The sequence below is a fragment of the Prionailurus viverrinus genome, chromosome B4, assembly GCF_022837055.1.
Source record: "Prionailurus viverrinus isolate Anna chromosome B4, UM_Priviv_1.0, whole genome shotgun sequence".
NCBI classification, from domain to species: Eukaryota; Metazoa; Chordata; class Mammalia; order Carnivora; family Felidae; genus Prionailurus; species Prionailurus viverrinus.
Genome location: NC_062567.1, coordinates 100,905,112 through 100,929,840, shown reverse-complemented (window position 1 = coordinate 100,929,840; position 24,729 = coordinate 100,905,112). Strand labels below are relative to the sequence as shown.

Genomic DNA, 24,729 nt, shown 5'->3' with positions numbered 1-24,729 from the left:
ATGAAGTTATTTCCTAAGTAATTTATGATTTTTTTTATCAAAAGACAGACCACATTGTGACATCTAGGGCATGAAGGAAATTCTAGAGTATAAAAGCAGTTTCTCTGGTCTCGTTTAGCACTTTCTTTACTCATCTCTTATCACATCAAGATCACACTAAGCAGCAACTGCTAAGAAGGAATCTTGAATACCAAACCACCTGGGAAGACTGAAACCAATTCCCCCGTTTCCCTAAGTGTGAACATAAAAGGTTTTCTACACAAGATTTGAGACCCTCTGAAAGGTCAGGGTCTTAATTCTAATCTTCATCATTTGATATTTTGTTCCATGTGGGTAATCTAACCTGATGACACATCCTTGTTCATTCCTATGTATTTATATTCAAAGTTATAATCTGCCATCATCTAAATATTCTAGATTAATCATTTCACTCATTAAATAACACTTACAAAAATAATTTCAACATCCACTTACTTGACTCTCTCAAATATTCTCTTCCTCATACAAACAAATGATTTTCACTAATTTTCTCACTATAAGGAAACCACTCTTCTGTGCTGCACCTTACTCTAGAACAGTACTTCTGCATAGCTGAGTAGTACCAACAGATTAGAAATTATGTGTTAAATAACCCCAAGCTAGCAAAGCATCATATTCTATGATGCTAAAGCTTTTCCAGAGTTTCAGAGAAAGTCAGAGTCAAAGTAGGGTATTTATTTGTTGTTGCTGTTGTTCTCATTGTCATTTGGTTCGCTGATTGATTTGCTTTGATTTTGTCTTGTTTGCCTTTAGCAGAAAAGACACATTTATAAGATAAAAGGAAAAAGCCATTAAAGAGAATGAGGTTGAAGCTGCAGAACTATTTATAAGCCACGATCTTGGAGAAGACACAAGGAATTAAGGTCCAGAAGATAGGAGGAGGGATTGTGCTTGAGCTGAAGGAGAAAGATCTCATTCCTTGAGAGTGGATGCAATTCCTCAGGCCATAATAAGAAATTTGGATTTTATTCTAAGAGGCGTGGAAAGTCCTTGGAGTATTTTCTCCAGCAGTATGATCTTTGGGTACGTGGTTAAAATATAACTTTAAAATCTCTTTCAATATTGAAATACATATTCTCTCCATAAATAGACATATTCAAGATACAGGGTGATCTTGCTCTTGTCCACACAAGCTTCTTACCATTAACCATATCTAGTGAAATTATTTGAGCTCTTACATCCAGTTACACCCTGGACTTTTCAGCTATGTGTCAATAAATTTTCATTTTTGCCTAAGCTAATTTAGGTTGAGTTTAGTCACTTGAAACCAAGAGTCTTAACTAATACCTTGTCCCATTCTTCTAGCAATTTCTCACATGCCTTGATCCTGAGTATTTCCACCATCTGCATCACTTCTTGAACAAGCTCTACTTTGTCCATATACTACTTAAACTGCAGAGATCAGTAATCCAAATGGTTTACACATGAAACAATATACTTATTTTATCACAATGAATATAGTTCATCAACTAATGCACACCAATAAGAAGATAGTGATTTTTTTGGTAGAAATTACCCATATGAGTTAATGCACTAAGCTTAATTTTTTATAACCCCATAAGTGTTTATCACAAGTATTTTTACCAAACTAAGATTTCCCTAATCCTGTAAGTACACAGCTGAGTATTTAGAACAAATGCCAATTATAACACTTATTCCTAGTGATTTGAGAAAAGCATGATTTGGGAATAAGACAGACCTACGTATGAATTCTGATTGTCATCTTCTAGCTCTGTAAATTTAAGTAACCTTTTACCTCAAAAGTCAGTTTCTGTACCTACAAAATGGGGATAATACTCCCCTTATGGTATTGTTATGAAAAATAAATAAGTAAAAAACCAAAAACATTTGTCCCAAAATGCTAACTCCTACACTATCCCTTTTGAGCCCTTTTGTCTAGCTCTCCAAGATGTTTCGTTCCCCAAATCTCTAATGCAAGCAAATCACAATTTCTCCCAGATGTGTACATATCACAAGAGTGATTAAAAGACCCCTAAACTGAGGGTGTAAGAACTCCCACACAAGCAAAATCCACACAAGCAAAATCAATGACTAAGAAGATTGGATTTGAAATAGGGTGTGGTGGGAACTGTGGTAAATTGCCAAGCAAACACTCCATCTAAAGACACCTTCTATTCCACTCCAGCTGATTTTCATCATGGGCAATATGGTAAACTATCCTGATATCTGTAAGAAACAAAGGAATCTGAAGTTTCATTAGGTATCTATTAATTTTGAAATGCTGGCAGAATTCTATTCAAAATTTATTAATTTATTAACTTTATAGTATAATAAAGTTATGTGAATGTGGCTTCTCTCTTAAAATATCTAATTGTACTGTACTCACCCTTATTTTTGTGATGATGTGAGATGATAAAACACCTACGGGATGGGATGAAGTGAAGTGAATGATGTAGGCATTGTGTTACACCATTAGGCTATTACTGACCTCATGATCTGTCAGGAAGATCATCTACTTCCAGGCCACAGTTGACTGTGGATAAGTGACATTGCAGAAAGCAAAACCACAGGTAAGGGGAGACTACTGTACTTTTCCACTGAGATGATCTCCTTGTTTATCAACCTATCTTTACAACCTTCCCATTCTGATTATTGATCCCTCTTGTATTCTCAAGCAGGTCATTTAAGTAGGGTAAAAATATTTTAGAAAACAGGAAAAAACAGAACTTAGCAAACTTTTAGCATATAGAAGGCTATTTCCAAAGGTAAGTTTTAATGATATGGGGGAAATTATTCAACCAATAACATCTAACAAAACGCTGCATTAGAATTGTTGTGACCTCCTAATATATTATTTAGAAAGTATTTTTAGAATTATTTCATACACATATTTTATCTCCAATTAGTCTACAATCATTTTAAAATTATAGATGTATTTTTATCTCCCCACAGAGTTTAATAAACATTTGTCAGGCTGACTGACTCAGAATTACTTCTCAGAATTACTACTAAGAAAATGAAAAACATTTAAAAGCCAAGATTTGTGTATAAGCTAGAATTTACAGCATTACTTTCACTCCAGTCTTTTAGCTATACCTGATAAGGCATTCACTTAGAAGCTTTATAAACAAAAAAAGAAAACTATTGTTAAATTTTACTAACTATATGGAAGAAAAATTACTAAACAAATCCAGGCTGAACTCAACTACAGATGGTTCCCAACTTATAACATTTCCATTTAGGATGTTTTCCATTTTGTGATAGGTTAAGAGCAATACACATTCAGCAGAAAGTGTACTTGAAATTTTAAATCTTGACCTTTTCTCAGGCCAGCCATAGGCAGTATGATCCTCTTTCATGCTGCTGGGCAGAGACAGCAAGCCACAGTTCCTCGTCAGCTACATGAATACAAGGATCAACAACCAAGGCACTTACAACCATTCTGCACCCACACCACTATTCTTTTTCCATTAAGTATTCAAGAAATTACATGATATATTCAACATTTACTAGAAAGTAGGCCTGTGTTAGATGATTATGCCCAACTGTAGGCCAATGTAAGTGTTCTAAACACATTTAAGGTGGGCTGGGCTGAGCTGTGATGTTCTGCAGGTTACGTGTACTAAGTGCATTTTTGACTTCATGATATTTTCAATTTATGGTGAGTTTATCAGGATGTAACCCTATTGCAAGGGAAGGAAGGCCTATGTAAAGTAAATAAATAAACTTTGTATCAGTTTGCTACAATATTACACCTCAGTCCAAAGTGTATTAAAAGAATAAGATAACTGCTCTAACAGGAATTCATTTATTTAATGGTGGTTGCTCTAGCAATGCAAAGATTGTTTATCACTTAAATACAAATAAGCATAATTTATCAATGTAACTGAGGGGAAAAAATGCTACTTTACCATCTGGATAAATGATAAAAGTTATTTCATAAAACAGACTTTAAAAGGAAATGTCATTTTAAAGCAGATTTCTGAGCACAGCATCTACAAATCAAATGTTACTCACACAGTAGTGGTTATAAAATGCCTGCACATTAACCTTCACCTTGTAGAGCTATTTTGTAAAGAATATTCATGTAAAAGAGAGAAGTCACTCAGTATAATAAAATAAAATAGGCAGTCTGTATTTTGTAGATATACTGAAAATAGCAAACATCCAAAGATGTTTTTATTTTTTTTTAGTGTTTATTTATTTATTTGGGGGGGGGCAGAGAGTGAGCATGAGTGGAGGGAAGGGCATAGAGAGAGGGAGAGAAAGAGAATCCCAAGCAGGCTCCACACTGTCAGCACAGAGCTCGATATGGGGCTCGAACTCACAAACTGTGAGATCATGACCAGACCCGAAATAGTCAAACACTTAACCGACTAAACCACCAAGGTGCCCCTAAATAAAGATGTTGCTTTCAAAAGAGTTTGGTAATTACTAGAAAGCCAAAATAATGGAAACTGAGAAGAGAAAAATGTGAACCCCTGAAATAGGAACTTTGCTAATAATGATACCACCATTTATACAGTATTTTAAGAGAATCACGCAGATAATTGAGTGGCAGGGCCAGAATCCAAACCCATGTGTCTAAAAGCATTCCAAGTCCCAGTTTAACAACAAAAAAAAATGTAACATTAAAAGCTTCTATAAGGAGTTGTTCCTATAGCCTTTGAAATCTAATTTCTGAAACTTCTAGGTTTCTAGAGTTAATATATTAAGAATTTATTCCTCTGATTTCAAATTATTAAATATCTTTGAAGTTTTACTAAATTTACACATCTTCAAAAAAAATCTTTATTCTAGCACTTAAAAAGATTCACATATTCATTCCAACAGCTTTATCAGGCTTGGCTGCCCAATAAGTTACATACACATTCAGGCACTTGGAAGGTCACCCAACGGCCCTTTAACTGACCAAGGCAGGGCAAAGTGGCCACTTTCCCACAATTGGACTCCAAGTTCATTTTTCACAAGGACACCTTCCTCAAAATAGGCTGTGGGCAGTTGCAGTTAAACCTTGCCTCTGGATTATGAAACCAGTGAGGTTATCATGATTCTCATGGCTACTTTGATTTTAGAGTGTATTATTTTTTGAAGTAGAACTTTGTGAATGGAGAGGCTAAGGTACTGCCTTCCCAGTGTGTATGTATGTATGTGTATGTGTGTGTGTGTGTGTGTATCTGTGTGTGTATGTATGTATATATATATATATATGTATGTATATATATGTATATATATATATATATACATACACAGACACACACACACACACACACACACACACATATATATATATATATATATATATATATATATATATATATTTCAGTAGCATTTTAGATTGTAGGCAAGCAATCAACAGTAAAATACATGTCAGTAACCTGTTCCTGACAGATTATACAGCAGCCCTGGTTCAAGGATTTCTTTCCCTACAAGAATCCTAAGACTGCTTGCTAGTTGATTCTTTGCTTTTTTGGCTATTTGCTGGTTTTGGTGAATTTGCTGTGAACCAGGGAGTGTGCAGTATTTTTAGAGTCAGCCTATGGCTAGGAATATACTTCAACTGTCTTAAAATGAGGTCCCTGGCTCCCTCTAGTACAAAGTCAGGGGATTTGAATTCAACCTGCAATATTCTATTGTAGATCTCTTGGTATGTGCTTGCCTCAAAAGGAGGCATCCCAACTAAAAATTCATAGCAAAGAACTCCAAGGCTCTGGAGATCCACCTTATCATTGCGCATTCTTCCTTCCAACATTTCAGAAGCAGGTAGTCAAGGATACTACACAGTGTGGTTCCCTTGGAGAATGTGGCATGTACTGACCACCCTAATTCTACAGTCTTAAACAATCCAGCTGATTGTAGGAGCAGGTTCTCTGGCTTAATGTCTCGATGAATAACTCTCTTTGAATGACAGTAAGCAGGGCTTGCTCCTTCTCAGGATGAAGAGAAACATGACAAGCCTCTTAGGAACTCTTTGTCTTCAGCATGCCACCATCAGCAAGATCTAAGAGCTCCTCTAGTAGATCATCCAATGCTAGGGAAGGGTGTAGTGGTCACTTTTGCAATCCTGCCCCCTGAAGATTGGTAAGAGCATCTAGCTCCCTAAAGGTTTAGACCATGCTAAAAGAGCTAGGACACTAGAAGAATCCTGAGTTTGGGTCAAGGATAAAACAGAAAATAAGAACCTTGAAACTAGAAACTATGACTGCAAGTGGGCAGCAGCATAATTCCTACACAGCCAGGTGAGATGAGTCATATAATATCACAGACTTGAGATTCCCTGACCCCACTTTCAGTAGGCTTCCCTTTCGCACCTAGAATCCATCTTAGGAAGTGAGACAGAAAGGGGATACCCTCGAAAGAGCAGAGAAATAGCACCACTGGGGAGCTGAACTTACACAGCACAATCACTGTAGAGAAGAACGAGATTGTCCCTACAATGTGGGTCAGAAACCCCAGCCAGTAACATCTTGATTCTCACTTTTATTAGTTTGTTTCACTTTCATTTTTATCTACCTCGGTAAAATGGTGTCAAAAATCTCAGTCATCATCCTTGATTCAAAAATCTAAAAGTCATCATTGATTAATCTCTCTCTCTCTCTTTTTTATCCCCACAGCCAATGTATCACCAAGTTCTGTCTGTCAACCCTCCCTTCTAAATGTAGAAGAAAACTACCCACTTCTCTCCTCCATGGGCAGTGTCATCTATTGCCCAGAATACCAGAACAGTCTCCTACAGTATCCTTGCTAACCGCCTCCGTCTAAAATTCTTTCTCCTTTAAGTATCCAAAGTGCTTAAATTTCTTCAGTAACTCTAATTACAGTTAAAATGAAAAATCAGATCCTTATTGTGGCTTGTGATCTTTGTCTGCCTTACTTCTCAGTATTAGTGTATCTACCCCTCAGCAACACTGACCTCTCTGGTTTTCAAAATGACAAATTATGTTCCTTCACAGAGTCTATGCGGCTGATGTTCTTTCTTCTTGGAAAATTCTAGCTTGCAGATCTTTACATGACAAACAGCTCTTTCTTGTCATCAGGATTTTAACTCCATATCACTCTTTCAGAAAGGATTTCCCCAAGCATCTCATCAAAAGTAGCCCTCTTTCCCCCCAACTTTCCCTCATCTGTTTCTTTATGGGATATAGCCCAGCTATCCCTTCAGAATGTAAGCTCCTTGAAAGCAGGAGTCTTATGTGTGTCTTGTTCACTGGTATACAGGCACTTTATCAATTTTGTTGAATGAAGTAATGAAAAATGGGTAAACAAATGAACTGGGCCACAGAGGAAAATGCTTACCTTCTTTTCATTGCTTCTTTCTCACTGACATTTCTCAAGTCACTCTCAATTTTGCCACCACTAGGCAAAAGGACTAGGAATCAGGTAATGAAAAAAAAAAACCAAAACAAAAACCCAGGAAGTTTTTGCCCCAATGAGCAATATGCAAAGAGTGTAAAGAGCGATTAGGGAAAGAAAAATCTTAATTTAAGAAAGAGAAGAGTAGCCTTCCTCAAATATCAGAACCTCTCAGTGCTAGACTTTCGAGTCAGGAACATAAATGTTAAGACATGCCCATGTTCTATAAAGTATTGTGTAAATTGTATTTTCTGAGTTGAAATATTTAAAATCCACTAGGAAATATATAACTGGCAAATCTTTCTAAGAGGACTTACAAGAGATCAAAGTGAGGGCTTCTCACTACTGAGTTTTCATGAAGCAGTACAGCCATGTTGTTAATTGACATGAGATGTGCTATGGGATTTCATCTTTTTCACAACTGACAAATAAATTGGCAATCAGTGTAAAGGTGGTCAGAAAAAAAAATAGATACACTACTTAAATTTCATGGGAAAATGGACCTTAAATGACAGATTTGTGAATAAATATCTTTTAGTTAAACTTTAGTTGAAATTAATCTGCTCAAAGAAACCTGAAAAGACGGTGACATAGAGAGTTTTTGTGTAAAACACTGAGTTTAAAATTATATGCATGTATTCACATAAGTTGATAAGTCAGTGGCTTTTAAGAGCAGAAGTGTGATATAATTATGCATAATATATACTTTTTGTGTACAAAAATTATATTATTTGACTAGGCTTGGACTTCTACATAATATGGGAAAAACTTGTTTCTTAAAAAAAGCATATTAACCAGCCTATTAATAATCAGGTTCCTAATGTAGCATCACATTCTGAAATAAAAAAACTACATTCCTATTATGTTACAGATTAATACTTGTTCTCAGAACTATTTCCAAAAAAGAAAAAAATTCTTACCAGACATAAACTGTGTAATAGAGGATAATTCCATTTGGCTCCAGGGGTGGTTGCCATGACAACTTCACCGTGACACCAGACAACTGTTTTACAGAGAAGCCTTGAGGGGGAGAATCAGGAGCTGAAAAGTTAGGGTAAGGATAATACATTTTATTAAACATATATAAGAGAAGGCTAAAATAGCAATGCACACAATTTTCACTATAAACATTCTGGTCAATGAATCAGGTGCAGTGCCTTTCCCCACGAGCATGGGAGACTAATTGTTTACTTTCAAAATGAGATGATAAAAAGAGATTTTGCATGGTGGTGTTAGAACATCTGTTTCTGTGATTCAATGGAAAAAAATATTTCATGAGAAAAAAGAACAAGGGGTATGTCACAGTGATTCACCTACTGTTCAAGTACATCTTGGTAAATTATCATCCTCTAGTAAAAATAAAACTACTGGGGTGAATAAATATAATATGTAGTAAAAGTATTCCTCAAACAATAAAAAGAAGTGGAAAAAAATCACACATTCAAGAAGTGGTAAAGTGATAAGCATAACACTGGGAGAGCAGTTAAAATGACTGACCTCACAAATAAAAACTACATTCCTCAATTTCAGTTTGTCACTAAACTGTAAAATAGTATCAAAATCTGTTCACTGAGTCTCCAAAATTGAATGGTGACAAAGAAAAGCAACACAGCACATAAATAATATGGACAGATTAGGGTCTACTTCTAATTCCACCAGAATAGCAGAAGGATCTAAATACCTGAGCCATTTTGCACTAAATAAGCTCTACAAAAATTACTACAACCTAGTTAGCTAAGTTTATATCTACATTAGATAAGACATATAGAATGGCATTTCTCAGCTCCTGTGTAACACTACAGTAATGTCTTAGAGCATTAATATACAATTTTGCAATAGAAGGGTATACATTACTAAAATTTTTATCATTGTTATAGTTATATGGAAAGTAAACTCATAGGTAGCTGATAGAAGTTTTAAGAATTTGTTCAGATCTTTGAACAATGTTAATTTATAGATTAGCACATGTGCAGATCACTTTTTCCAACAATTTAAAGAAAATGCCACCTGAATTATTTTAAATCCTTTTTTTATTTTCTGAATAATCTCAACCAGAGTTGTATGTGTACATATGCATGTGTAATGTGTATGTATGCTTTTGCTATTTTAGTAACAACAATTTTCCAACACAAAAAATTACTGAGCAGAGAAAAGGTTTATGAGATGAATTCTAAGGAATAATGGTGACAGCTGTATTCATATTTTTATTTGTTATTCTCACTAGCACTACAATAAAAATGCTATCAAATATTGATTATCACAAGAATCTGTATATCACTTGGAGATGTCTAGTTCCCAAGATATGAATTACTTCTGAGAACTCTTTCATTTGTCAAAACAAAAGCCTATGATATTTTCCCTAACATCTTTGTAAAACTTAACCTTTGTTTATTGTTGGAAAAAAGGATTTCAATCAAAAATAGCACTGATAGAATATAATCTGTTGTAACTAAGTATTTCTACTCTATAATATGCTTTAAGACTATTATGTCAAATATCAGATAATTCTAAGTGTTTTATTTTTAATTTCAGTATATCCTTGGGTATTTTCCTTTTTATGTGAAACATTTTATTGCTAACTAAATATAATTAACATGTCTATCTAAACAAAATACTATATATCTACTATAGCAAGCTGAGTTTTAATCATTTTGGCATTTGTATTCTGAAACACAATCTAAAAAAAATGAAATTGGGGAAGGGGATTAAGAGGTACAAACTTTTAGTCATAAAGTAAATTAAAAAATTATTTTAAAGAAAGAGGAAAATTAGAATATATAAATGCAATGATATCTTTTGCAATCTGTCCAATACATCATAACAAAGCATATGAGAATAGGTGAGATGGGTATGCATAAGACTCTTTCTCCTCCTGGTATGGTCTTTCCTAACTCTCGTCTTCCCTCAGGTCACATCTTAGACTTAACTTCCTCATCTACACTTCTTCTACCTCAGTAACTAACATGCCTCTTATTGTCCTGAGGAGTAATTTGGGGAAATATTAAAGTTATAAAAACTGTCTATACACTTACTGAATTTAGAACTCTGCCACTGAGCTGCAAGTTTCATGAGGACAACGAGCACCTAATACCCAAAATACAAAGCATCTCAGTCTTTTATCCATTCTTGATTTGTCATAATTTTTCAATAAAGGGGTCCTATTCTTCACCCCATTCATTAGTAATTATATCAATGACTTTACCAAACACTTAGATGCTAAGTTCACTATGGTGATTTGCCATGGTAACTTTAACAGTCCAGGTAATTCAGATGCACTGTAGAGTTTGAAACAATTGATTTAAGTGGTAAAAAGCTCTGTCTTCTTGGAATATATGTTCACTACTGGTCTAGATTCCTTCATATAAGATCTCGAATTCTTACCATCAGGAATATTTCATTAAATTAGGGGGTGGGGAAGTGGGTACTATGTCCAGAAGGGCATTGAATAAATTATCTAGTACATCTTTCTTAGGCATTATCTAAGATGGAAAAAAAGAGCTAACCCCCACTCTGTTCTAGCCTTTAACAATTGTCCCATTGGAAAGGATGTTTTATTAGTTAATTTTCATTTTATTTCAGCACAAAGAACTTAATTATGACAAAAATTAAAAGTTGGACAGGTGAACTTTGATGGAGAAATAAGCATAGTAAGAAGAGGTAATGACTAGGGAAGACCAACCCATGAGAGGACTTAGAACCTGGGACAAATCAGAGCAGCCCACTTGGACACTGATGAAATAATTTCATAGAGAGAAAAATAGGGAAGGACCTCAACTGGGAGAAGAAGGCTCCAAAGATTATTACTTTGAATAAAATAAGAACAATGCAAGAAAAGTCTTCCTTCTGCTAGACGTATACAATGCACATATTGTCCTGGTGTATGACTAGAAACATGCACAGAATGCAACTGAACTTCAAGATGGAAAAACTTGAAAGAGAGGGGGAATAAAGATATCCTGCAAACACTTATGATACACCCAGGCCCAACTCTCATGGCAATAGGACTTCCTTTTGTAGAAATAAAAATAAAAATAACAGTGTCAAATATATACAATGTATAAAACATAAAATGCAAATCCAAATCCCAAATATATTCCTCAAAAGTAATTTTCTTAGCATGATATATGCCTAGAACTTGGTGAGGTACCAGTGTAAACTGGTCTCAGTAGTAAAGTTGATTTTATTCAGGTTTAGGAAAAGATATGTTTAAATATTCAATATTTAATAAGGCTATTAGCATTCAGGAATGGCATCTTGGAAAATTACATACAGAAACCTAAAAATTGGCCTGAACTCATTATCAAACTAGTCCTAATACAGTAAAAAAAAGGGGGGGGGAGGTTGCAAGTTGACATAACAGAGTCTACTACAAGACTGATGTAAATGTCTATTCTTATGAACATTAAAGTTGAAAAACACAGCCATAACATACATTAGTTTATATTCAAACCATTCAAACTGAAATTTTAGCCTTAAAAACTGCCATGAAAAAATATTACTGATTTTTTACAGAGCACGGATGACTTGAGCATCAAAGAAGAACATTTTATACCTGATTTTATTGAACATAAAGCTGACTTTGCTAACTTCTTTGCTAACTCTGTGACAGTGAAATTTCTGTATAATGCTGACATGCACATAACTGATACCCCAATCTAAGAGAATTTTCACATTATATCTTCATTTTATGCACATGTTTTTTTTCAAATGTGATGGATTCAAAACATATCAGGATCCACTACTGTATTTACCATCCTCTTCAGTCAGTATACTTATGGGTGCGCTCCGAACTCCTTCACCCCTGAGTGTACTAGCAGATACCTCAATCTTGTACTGGGTATATTTCTTCAGTCCTAAAAAGAAATAACATAGGTAAGTTAAGACTTATAAAATATCCTTTAATAATAGGCAAGAAGGAAACTATGAAATGACTCTTAATCTTCCAAAAGTAAAAATTAAATGAAAATGTACTTCTTTCAAATAGTAAGTCCTATTACAAAGACAAAATGGTATAGGATAAGGTCACAAAGGATTGACTTTGAGTATTCTTTCATGTGACTGTAATAAACTCCTAGTTTATTTAACCAAAAAGCCAGTATTGTCATACTCTGTACAAAATGAATCCTACTTACCACTTATAATATAAAAGCAAGCTAATATTTTATAACCACATTGTCAGTACAAATATAAATGTACAACATTAAATATTCTTTTTACCTTTAATGCTTTGGGTCAAAGAGGTTGTATTTATAGCTCTTTCTTCATTTCCACTACTTCTCCTGATGTAAATTGTATATTTTTGTATGATTCCATTAGGACTACTTGGGGGAAGGAATGATAGCTCAATCTCTCCAGAAGATATATTTTTGTAGGTAACATTTTCTGGTGCACTATCGGGCACTGGGAAAAAACAAAAATATAAATGCATAAAATAATTCCATCCTAAAAATATATTCTTAAAAAAATCTATTTTGCTGAAGTTTTTAAAATTTTTTTTAATGTTTATTTATTTTTTGACAGAGAGAGACAGAGCATGAGTGGGGGAGGGGCAGAGAGAGAGGGAGACACAGAATCTGAAGCAGGCTCCAGGCTCTGAGCTGTCAGCACAGAGCCCAACGTGGGGCTCAAATCACAGACCATGAGATCATGACCTGAGCTGAAGTCAGACACTCAACAGACTGAGCCACCCAGGCACCCCATTTTGCTGAAGTTTTGATCCAAGTACACTAGAATATGTTTATAAGAACATTCACTAGAGTGTAATTGTAATAAACATCCTAAATGGAATAAGATACACATAACTTATACACTTAAAACTGTATAGAAAAAATTTTATCTCAAAAGAAATTCATACTATGATTCTACAAAATAATGCTTATAGATGATATTTTTATTAATATATTTGAGATGGTATTAAGCTATTGCTGAGGATCATACAGATGGAAAAAGAATTTAAAAATACCTAAAAGTCAATTCTGCCTTTCATTAATAATAATAATAATATATAAAACATTAATAATCAGTTTTGTATATAACGTATGACAAGGCAAGGAATCCTTCCTCAGTATAATGTTGCACATTATGATCTGTCAGGAAAACAGTCTCCTAAGGATATAAGATATCGTTAAATAAAATACTAGTTTGATGTATCTACTAATGTTCTTATTGTATTGAATTCAATGGTCACAAAAAGTTTCTCCACATATGTTCAAATACTAATACTACATGTGGGATTCTGATTCTGGTAAATATTGAAATAGATACCCTACACTGAATGACTATATTAATTAAAACAATTAAAACCCTTCATAAAATTAAAACAAACTTTTGTTTAAAGGAATTGAAGAGTTGACAACAAAACTGGAAATCTGTGGTGGCCAAAAAACAAAAGCAAAAAAAAAAATTAAATTACACACACACAAAAACACAGTAAAAACAGGTATTGTGAAATGGAAGCTGGTACTAATGCCAGCTTTGTCTTGAAGGGTACTGGTCAATCCTGGTGAGGTTGAGTTTTTGCAAAACAGCTATGCGGAGTGCCAGATAAAGAACTGAAAGACTTGGGCCAACAGAAGAGTAAGGGATATCCCTGCATAATAAGCTGGAAAGCCAAAAGAATGCAACTTTAACCATGTTAGTGGACAATTCCAGGGGGTACCTTGAATTCTTCTGAAGAGTACCACAGAATTCAGTGTGAGTGGTAGCTGCTGTTCTTGTGCAATATGGTATGTTCACCCACACGGAAAGGGGAGTGAGAAGTAAACCCACCATGCAAAAGAGGACAGAGGAGAATTTTTTTTCTCGCTGCTCTCTGGATAAAGATGCAAAAAAGAAAAAAAAATTATGCAGTTTTGGAAGTGCATGCCTATTCTTATGAGTCTATGTGGCTCAAATCCATGCTACCTAGATAGCCTGAAAAAACGTTCACTTCAGGATTTAAATGAAAATGAATCTGTAATCCTGAGTTGCTATTATTCAAAAGCAACTAGCAGAAGCAAACATAAATCCTCTCCGAAGGAACTCAACTTCAACTCAGGCCACATAAATTTACCACAGATAAATTTCAAGGAAAATGTGCTGACTGATAGCAAATCAGGCACCAATAAAGACAGCAAAGAAAACAGAAAAACAAAAACAAAAACAAAAACCCTGTCTCTCTCAGTCTCTCTCACTCTCTCTCATGCACTCTCTCTCTCACACACACACACACACATACACACACACAGACTTCAAAAGACTTCAGATATTGAAATTACCAAAGAATAAATATATGAATGCCTAATGTATTTCAAGAGATCAAACAGATTTGAAAATATGAGCAAAGAATTATTCTTTAGATAATAATAAATGATGCATATAGCCAAACAGATTTGAAAGAGAACCAGACAGGCCTTCTACAATAGAAAAACAAAATAACTGAAATTAAAATTATTTTAATGTATAAAAGAGCATATTAGATAGAGATGGAGAGAAATTTAGTGAAAAGAATGACAGTATTGAAAAATTATCAACAATGGAGCTCAGAGGAAAAAAATACAGAAAATGTAAAGAGCAGATAAGAGACATGAAGCATATACTGAAGGAGTTTAAGATAGATAACAGAAAGAAGGAGGAAGAAGAAATATTTCAAAGGGTAATGGCTGAAATTCTGAAAAATGTTGAAAGATATCAAAGTTCAGGTCAAGGAATCTCAATAAGCTCCAAGCAGGAAAATATTTTTAAACAATCATATTTAGACACATCATTGTAAAAGTACAAATAACAATCTTAACAGCACCAGAAAAAAACAAAACAAAACAAAACAGATCATCTACATAGGAATGACAATTAGACGGACAATTGACCTCAACTGAAAAATGAGAATTCTATCCCCAGAAAAATTAACAAGAGCAGATAAAAACATATTCTGACGATCAAAACCAGAAAATCCTCAATGAATGAAGTTATAAACAATGCATTTTAGGCAGAAAAATATTTACTGGAGATGAAAAACCACAGTTGCAAAGATAATGGTTTAAAAATTGCCTGCATGGGAACAATAACAGTAATGACTACTTTGAGGGGTTAAACAATATAAACTAACGACATAAACATTATTGCCATTATAAAGTCCTATTATAAGAATATTTCCTTTCAGGGGCGCTTGGGTGGCTTGGTTGGTTAACTGTCATACTTAGGCTCAGGCCATGATCTCATGGTCGTGGGTTTGAGTCCTGAACTGGGCTATCTGCTGCCAGTACAAAACCCACTTTGGATCTCTGTTCCCCCCCTCCGCCCCTCCCCAGCTCATTCTCTCTCTCTCTCTCTCTCTCTCTCTCTCTCTCTCTCAAAATAAATAAATTTTAAAAAAGAGTATTCATTTCAAAAGAAATAATTGAACCTATATATTGGCACTCAAAATATAATAGATATTAAAGTTGCTACTAGTAAATTTAATGAAGAAGAAAAACAAAATTCAAAAGCCTTGAAAATGTGGATGCAAAACCACTTGTCCCCAGTTGTTACCTGTTATGAAGTGTATTTCATCTAAGGCACACTTAATAGGAAAAACTGATGGAAGAATATTGATATTTCTAAAACTTTGGGAAGAATTGTAATTTAATACATAGTTTAATGTAGCAATATAATTCTACACAATATAATCTTTTTGCATACATTCAAAATTTCTAGTTACCTTCTCAAGCCAACCCATTACATTGAGAAAAATTCTCAAAAACTACTCTGAATGCTTTCTCAACCTTCTGGCTATAAGAGAAATCTTGGACCTTCTGAGAACATTATATTCTACCACTCTTGGGTAACAGGTAGTCATTGTTTTTCTCCTACAACCCCTATAACCATAGAACCTGGGAGTTGAGTAGCTGTATTTATTGCCCATCTTTGCCATATCCAGATCATTTCTCCTTCCTTCTTCCTGAAGAACTTTTGTGCTACCTCTCCTTAAGACAGTCATCTAGTGATACCATGCCACTTCTTCAAACATCTTAAAATTTTAATCACCTAAGAGGGGAGGAGGGGAGGAGGAGGGGTTAAATAGGTGATGGGGATTAAGGAGTGCACCTGTCATGATGAGCACTAGGTGATATATGGAATTGTTGAATCACCATATTGTACATATGTGAAACTAATATAACACTTAATGTTAACTAAGTAGAATTAAAATGAAATCTTAAAAAAAAAAAACAAGAAGAAAAATTTATCACCTAGATGACTGGACTGACTTTCTACCAGTCTTAAAAGATGTCAACATCAATGTAAATGATTTTTCCAATTCTCTGGACTCTGTGTTCCTTATCTCCATAATTCCAATTTTTCCTCCACCCCACTTTAACCACTAGCTTTTATGGCAATACCTGAGATCTTGTTATTACCGGTATTCCTTTCTTTGGCAACAGTTTATTGTATTGGCACTCCAAAAATTCTTTGTATTGACACTCCAAAAATTCTTTAACCCTCATCCAATCTTCACGGTTCATCATCTCCCTTATGTCTCATCTCCCTACTTACTTGGGCCAGAATCCATTGCCTGCCAATAAAACCAGTCCCTAGCAATCTCCATCAACTCCTTTTTCCATCTTGCTTTCCAGCAAAATTCCAATTCAGGTTAAACCAATTTCATTGCTAGTTCCAGATCTGCAGTGAACAGCTGAAAATGTCTGAACAAAACAAAACTCCAGCTAACAAGCCTTATTCACATTTAAACCTTAAATTTCAAATGAATCTTTTCCACTGCCCAGCAGCCTCTATTTTCCTTTAGTCAGTTCAGTCTCCCCTTCTGTTACGTATGTTTTTCACCATCTTTTCTGTCCACCATCATCCAATATCACTCCCCTTCTTATTCAAAGCTGATAAACTTGCTTCTCACTTCATTGAGAAAATAATAACACTCAGAAAAAAACTACATTATCTTCCTACCACCAATTTCCCTTTAACTGCCTTCTCTACTTAACTCCCTTCAAAGTCCCAGCCCTGCATTTCTTCTTTATTTAAATTCCAGTTTGCTAACATACAGTGTAATATTAGTTTCAGAAGTAGAATTTAGCGATTCATCACTTACATACAACACCCAGTGTCTTCCTTAATACCCAACACCCATTTATACCATCCCCCTCCCATCTCCCCTGCAGTAACCTTCAGTTTGTTCTCTATAATTAAGTCTGTTTCCTGGTTTGCCCTGCCCCATGTTCATTTGTTTTGTTTCTTTAATTCCACATATGACTAAAATCATATGGCATTTATCTTTCTCTGACTTATTTCATTTAGCATAATACTCTCTAGCTCCATCCATGTCATTGCAAATGGCAAGATTTCATTATTTTTGATGGCTGAGTAATAGTCCATTGTATATATACCACTTCTTTATCCATTCATCAGTCAATGGATATTTGCCTGGCCCTCCACTTCTGTGGTAGATTCTATTCTATCTAGTCTGAGACTTCAGAACTGAAGTTATTCCCCCTCTGTCATGTTAATGATTTTTCTCTCTGTGTTGAATTATTCCTATATTGTAAATATGTGAAAACACACACATTATATCACAGCAAAAGAAAAGAAAAAGACTATTGATTCTCTTTGTCCTTTCAACTATTTCTCCATTTTGGCCTGTACGTCGTATCAAAATTCCTCAAAATCTGCCTTTACTCATTTTCTCCACTTTTAATATATCATTCTGTCCTAATCTCACTTTAGTTAGGCATTTTCCCCCATTTTTTCCATGAAACCCACTATCATGAAGTCATCAGTGATCTCCATATTGCCACACCACTAATTAATTGTGTGCCCTCCTCTTCACTCTGAGCAGAATTGGACCTAAAAAATAAATTCCTTCTACTTGGAAATATTTATTCACTTGCCTTACACAATCTTCTCTGCTCTTCCTCTTATCTCACCACTGCTCACTTCTGCTTAGTCCTTGACTAAATCCTCTCTGACTTCCCAAAGTCTATAGGTGTATAGGTGTATACACCTATATAGGTGTATAGGTATACACCTATAGGACATAGGTGTATAGGTGTATTCTATAGGACATAGGTGTATAGGTGTATTCTATAGGTGTATAGGACAAGTCTATAGGACATAGGTGTATGTCTTCTTTCCATCTCTATCTACACTCCCTCTGATGTGACTTTATCTCATCCCTTGACTTTGAATACCAGAGATATGGTAATTCATTCAAATTGTATATTCAACTCTGGATTCTTCCTGTGAGTTTCAAACTTACATATCCAATTGCCTTAATGACAGGTACTCAGATATTTAAAACATGGTCAAAACAAAACTGAATTTCCTCCAAACTGACCTTTTCTCCAGGCTTCCCTGTCTCAGTAAATGGTACCAATATAATAGGGAAAGATAGGATAAAATAGGCAGAAAGGGAAAGATTAGGACCTGAGGCCCCTGGGTGGGGAAAAGCACATACAATGGAACAATGCTGGGAATGCCTTACCACAGCAAACCCCCTTGGGCATAAGGTTCCTCTTAAGAATGTAACAGACACCACCTACTACCCCTCAGGTTTCTCTCAGGAATCTGATAAAAGACCTGACTAAAAATAAATAGTAGACCGTAAAAATCTATGACCTAAAGGAATGGTATAGCCATAGACTACCCCCCTCATACAATGGAAATGAGCCAATCAGGAATGGACAACCCAGCACCTAGAACTATCAAGCCAATAAGGGTGGAGCCTGAGAAGGTACAAGGGGGAAGGGTGGGGGCAGGAAGGTGGTGACCAGAACCTTATAAAACAAGGACCCTTGCCTATAGTCGGGGACATTCACTTTCGAATGTCCCCTCTCAGTAAAGACAGCTTCCATACTATTCTTTCTTTCTAATCTTATACTCTAATAAACTTTTGCTGGCTGCTCATTTTGTGTCCACCTCTTCATTCTTTGAAGCCATGAGACAACAAATCGCAGGTATTGTGCTAAGTAATACTGCAACGCCACCATTCACCCAGATATTCCAACCAAACACCTAGTAATTAAGCGTGATTTTTTTCCTTCACTCCCAAATCCAACATAGTCAGGAATTATCTTCCAAAACTGCAAATCATATCATGTTCTTGTCATAATTCTTCAATAGCTACCCATTACAATTAAACTCCAAACCTCTTAGAATGACACCCAAAAATCTGCACAGTCCACCTTTGCCAGGTTCTCTCTCCTCATCTGCTAATTCTCTCCGCATAACTATGATTACTCCAAAGAAAGAAAGGCTCTGCTCTTCCTCAACCACATACGGTATCTTTCTACTTCAGGAACTTCAGGCTATTGCTATTCTCCTTCTGAAGCAGTTTTCTTCCTTAATCTCATCTAGTTTACTCCTACAGATTGTTAATGTCTCCAGGCAAATACAGTTTCTTCAGACAAGACTTCCCTCAGTCCTCTACCTCAAATAGCCTGCTTACTAATCAATACTAATCAGCCTGCTTAATTCTCTCTTCTTTCCCTGATTTTCTTTTCTTCCTAGAATACACTGGTACCAAAGTCATATATAGCATTTGTTTACTGTGAAACTTCTAGAATGTTAAGTTCCAAGAAAGTAGGGATTTTCTCTTACTCACTGCTGCATCTACAATGCATATGATATGGAAACCACAAAAACCTGTTCAGGGAATAAATAAATATGTTCAACTGGACATAAAACATATTTAAAAACAAGGGAGAAATTCAAAGCTAAGCAAAACAAGTAAGATTGAAGTGAATAGCTCTTTAATTGCAAGAAAAAAAGGATTTAGTAATGCTATGCTTGAACTTAATAACTCAGTATAACTTTTGATTTTGAAAAATTCTCATTGGAATTTGCTAAATTGTCCCTCTGGATTTGCACGCCTATCACCAGTAGTCAGAATATAAATATGCATCCCTGACCCCAGGCTGATATCCTTTGCATTTTTATTCATTTATCCTTAGGGGATAACCAGTGCTGGGTTCAGGGGAAATAAAGAAGACAGACTTGATGACTTACTGATTTGGGAGAGTAATGATGCACTTAAGAGTTTTCCGAACTAGCACAGTGTGTCCAATTGGAGAAGTATTGTGTAAAATAGATAATTCATGAATAAAAAGTAATTGTTACAAACAGTTGGAATAAGCTAAATCTATTTAAAAAATAAAAATAAGAAACAAGTTTGTTCACAATGATCTGAAAAGAAGAAGTGGGAAGTTACCTTGAGTGTGCCTAAAAATTGTTGGCATATACAGTTTTAACATTATATAGAAAAAATTTTAAATGCTATCCATTATAGAGTCCTATACAAAATTTTGATCAACATATAAGGTACTACCCATTAGTGGTCATTACCCCAAATCAGACATATTCAAGGCATTTTGTTAAAGGCTTAGTATAAAGTTATGTCTTAAAAAGGAAAGAGAATACACAGAGAACCTCAAAAGGTAATTTGTATGAGAACTTAAAGTTCTTTGTGTGATTATTGAACTCTGTGAAAAAGCATGAATTGATTTTATTTGTTTGTCAACTGCACATACTTAACACACACACACATACACAAACACTCATGAGATCAAACGTATTGAGCTTTTCTGCTTGAACACAAGGGTATTTTACTTCTAGGCATTAGTAAACTCTGATTCCCCAATCAAGAGAAACATGTGAATAAATTATTTATTTCTTTTACCCAGCAGCATTAACATATTGCTAACTACATCCTTCAATTTCTCATGAAACAATATTGAAAAGAGAGTTCTTGTTTTTTTTTACAATACCAGTAGAGGAAGAATTTATTTAATAAGAATAGGAAGCCTTGGTAACAGATAGACAGTTGTTCTTGATACATCTTGCTTCAAATGACACGTTGAGACTGCTCAAAATTTTAGCTTCCTCTTTTGCAAAAAGAGCTAAAACTGGTGTAGCAAACATACTACAGAAAAAGTCACTAATGTAGACTTCATTGTCCACCATTTCCATCTAGATGAAGAATGCAAAGACATCGAGAGTATCCTAACTCAGATCAGAGAGTTAGAAATTAGAAGCGTGGACATTGAACATTATGCCCTATTATTAGACCTGTTTTGCTTCTGAAGAGTCTAGTATCAAAATGACCCTTTACTCACCCAAATGGGTGAGCTAGTGAGCCGTGGTGTAAGTTATTTCCTTCTTTATTTTTCTCCCTCACTCTGGAGGCTTGAAATGATCAGCAAGCTTACCTCCAAGTCCCAACATTACTTCTCATCTACTCTGATTTTTGAGTCATTTCACTCAAGTATTTCTAGGTCTCCACATCTATGTATCTAGGGTTCTATGTATTTTTCTAAGATACATTCTAAAACTAATATTCTCACTTTTAACTACATGTCAAGTTAAATTCTTACATTCACTTAAGGTTTATTATCCCTGCCTTTGAATTAAGATCAGACAACAGATAATAAAATGAAAGTTAATTTTTCAATACTAAGTAAAAGATTGAATGCATGTAATAATTAGCAAACAACAACAAAAGATTATTGTATAGATAATCATTAAGATAAGATGTTCTTGATGCTGTGACCATTTAAGTAGTGAAGTATCTGATAAGCATTCGTGCATATAGTGATTGTTTAATATCATAACAGTAACTTTGAAACTTACTTTCCTTCCTCGTCTTATGCAGAGCCCAAGCAGCAAAATACTACTGCCAACAGTTAACAGAGAGACCCTAGATATATTCTATAATTTAGCAACTTTATTGATGGCTTCTAAAACAGATTGTACCATGAAAGGAAATAGGCTTTCCAGTCTGACGAATTTGGGTTCCAATTCCAGCTTCATCACTTACCAGCTGGGTGACCTTAAGCAATTAAATATCCACCAATTAATTTTAACTTTAGGAGGTCAGAAATTCATTTTCCTTTACAGTGCTATATTCCCAGTAGGGCTTGGCATATTACAAATATTTACTGAAGAGATGAACCCTTCAGACCTGTTTTTCATTAGGCAATGAAGATAATAATATATTAATGCTTTATTATAGAATTAAAAAGGTAAATTTCATGAAAGCCAAAGGCAGAGCCCAATGCACTTTGCAGGTGTCTAAAATATGCTTGTTTCTTTCCTTGACCCAGTGTAAACTATAAAGCTAGATCAGGTAAAGAGGAGATTTTTTTTCTTAAAAAAAATACTTACTTTAGGTACAATATCTTTAATAAAAGCAATGAAACATGCCCATATACAGTTTAACATCAATTAGATTTCACCTTCAGGGATCACTCTTAAAGCTATAAAATGTTCTTTTCATTACTCTTTCATTTCTGCAATTACAACTATTGTCATTCTCTATGGGCTCTTTTGTGTCATCTCATTTTATTAATTTCAGTGACCAGTCTCAAGAAGGTGCTCGTGGTCAAAGATAAGTTGCTTTATTAGGTACCTAGATCCTCAAGGTTAGAGATGGGGCTGCACATATAGCATCTGGATGAACCATGTGAAATTGCTGATATTTGGCCATTTATGACCAATAGGAATAGTAATTCTACATGGTTCAATGAGTAACTATTCAATAAATATTTAATTTTTTAAAAGTAGGAACAAAACAGTAACTTTGCATTTAGTTATTAATTCTCAGCATAAATTACAGAGTTGGCTTAAGAGTGATGCTTCAATTATACAATTATAAACATAAAATAAACAAAAAACTAAGCCAATATATGATTTTAAACATAAAATAAACAATAAGCTAAGATCAGGCAAAATAGCAAATATGCTATTTGTACTTACATCACTGAAACTGAAACACAAGTGCATAATTCCTTGCTTCCATGATTTCCTTTAGAAGGGATACTCCCTCCCCTCAGCCCAGCGACTTTGATAACATCCATTCTACCCTACTCTTTAAGATCCAGGTCAAATGCTACCTCCTGGACAAGGCTTAACCAGGCATGAGCTTCCTGGCTCCCACTCTGCATCTCTTTCTATATATATACCTCATTGGCGCAGAGGAATCTATTCTTATAAGTGTGTCTCTGCTTTTACCTAATTTGAAAGCATGTGGTTATTCAACTCCAATATACAGGTTCATTGGAAGAATCTTTGGTTTCTCAAGGTCTTTCATTTGAAAAACTCACTGGTACTATTTTGGAGTTCCTGTATATGTAAATCAGACTTTAAAATTTTACACAGTAAGCCTTTTCCCATACCTCACCAGAAAACAACAACAATAACAACAACAACAACAACAAAACAGATAAATTTCTGGGTTATACAAAAAGAATAGGAAATTTTATGTTATTTAAAATATAAACAATATGACAATTGTCAGCCATGTTTATTTCATTACTATGTATTATTAAACAACAAACAAAAAACTTACCAGTCTCAGAAGTCCTTACAGAGAGGAAAGAAGACAACTGATTGCCATGACCAAATCTGGTATACGACCTGACAGAGATGTTATAGAGGGTGTAAGGTTTTAAGTCCTTTAGAATTATGTTTGTGGTTGAGGTGTTCTTCATAAACAAGGTATCCCTATTTTTATAGAGCACTTCATAAGCAACAATAATCCCATTAGGTTTCTCAGGAGGTGACCACTTCAAATTTATTTCACTTGCAGTAACATCAATAACTTTAACATCTTGAGGTGACGATTCTGGTTCTGGAGGATGAAAACAAAATTTTAAATACATGTATTCTTTCATGCTTATTGCTTCAGACACTAAAGACAGACAGTAGATGTCAGTAAGCATGCAAAACCACTAGTTACTTTTTATTAAAATTGCACCTGAAATTCTTACCATCTTCTGGAGTTCTCACAAAGATGTCATTTTCTTCAGACAAAGAACTTTCTCCAACATGGGTTGAGGCAGCCACTCTCATTTTATATTTTGTGTATTTCTTTAACCCTATAATGACAACAGGTAATTTGTTCAAAGACTGTGAAATAAAATTCTTATTTTAGGGCCATCTGACATAGGACTAGTGAAAATAATTTATTTGGGAGACTGGCTCTCCAAGTCAGTTTCCTTATAATCCCATTCTCCCCAAATTCCTTGGGCTTGAGGGTATTTCCACGTTGGTGGTATTTTAGTTCTTTCCTCAATATTAGGGCAATGATCTGAAGCTGAACAATTATTTTTGGCACATTGCAAGGACTGTGTTGACTTGGCACAAACATTATGTCAGGTGAGTTCCTTCAGGTGAGTTCATTCATTCAAGCTTGTAACACTTCATTTCGATGTAACAGATATAAAGTTCCCCGTGTTTAAAATTTTTTTTAACGTTTATTTATTTTTGAGACAGAGAGACACAGAGCATGAACAGGGGAGGGGCAGAGAGAGAGGGAGACACAGAATCTGAAATAGGCTCCAGGCTCTGAGCTGTCAGCACAGAGCCCGATGCGGGCTGAGGTGAGATCGTGACCTGAGCTGAAGTCGGACGCTTAAC

At 34.9% G+C, this 24,729-nt stretch overlaps 1 protein-coding gene across 1 annotated transcript in view; it reads right to left on the bottom strand.

Moving 5' to 3' along the window:
• PTPRQ (protein tyrosine phosphatase receptor type Q) overlaps positions 1 to 24,729 on the bottom strand; it is a 204,133-nt gene that overhangs the window by 141,715 nt on the left and 37,689 nt on the right. Inside the window, exons 13-17 of the mRNA XM_047867339.1 lie at positions 24,081 to 24,188; positions 23,660 to 23,941; positions 12,571 to 12,753; positions 12,105 to 12,206; positions 8,274 to 8,394 (exon numbers count right to left, since the gene is read on the bottom strand). Of these exons, the coding sequence (XP_047723295.1) occupies positions 8,274 to 8,394; positions 12,105 to 12,206; positions 12,571 to 12,753; positions 23,660 to 23,941; positions 24,081 to 24,188 (796 nt within the window). The remainder of the gene's footprint in view (positions 1 to 8,273; positions 8,395 to 12,104; positions 12,207 to 12,570; positions 12,754 to 23,659; positions 23,942 to 24,080; positions 24,189 to 24,729) is intronic.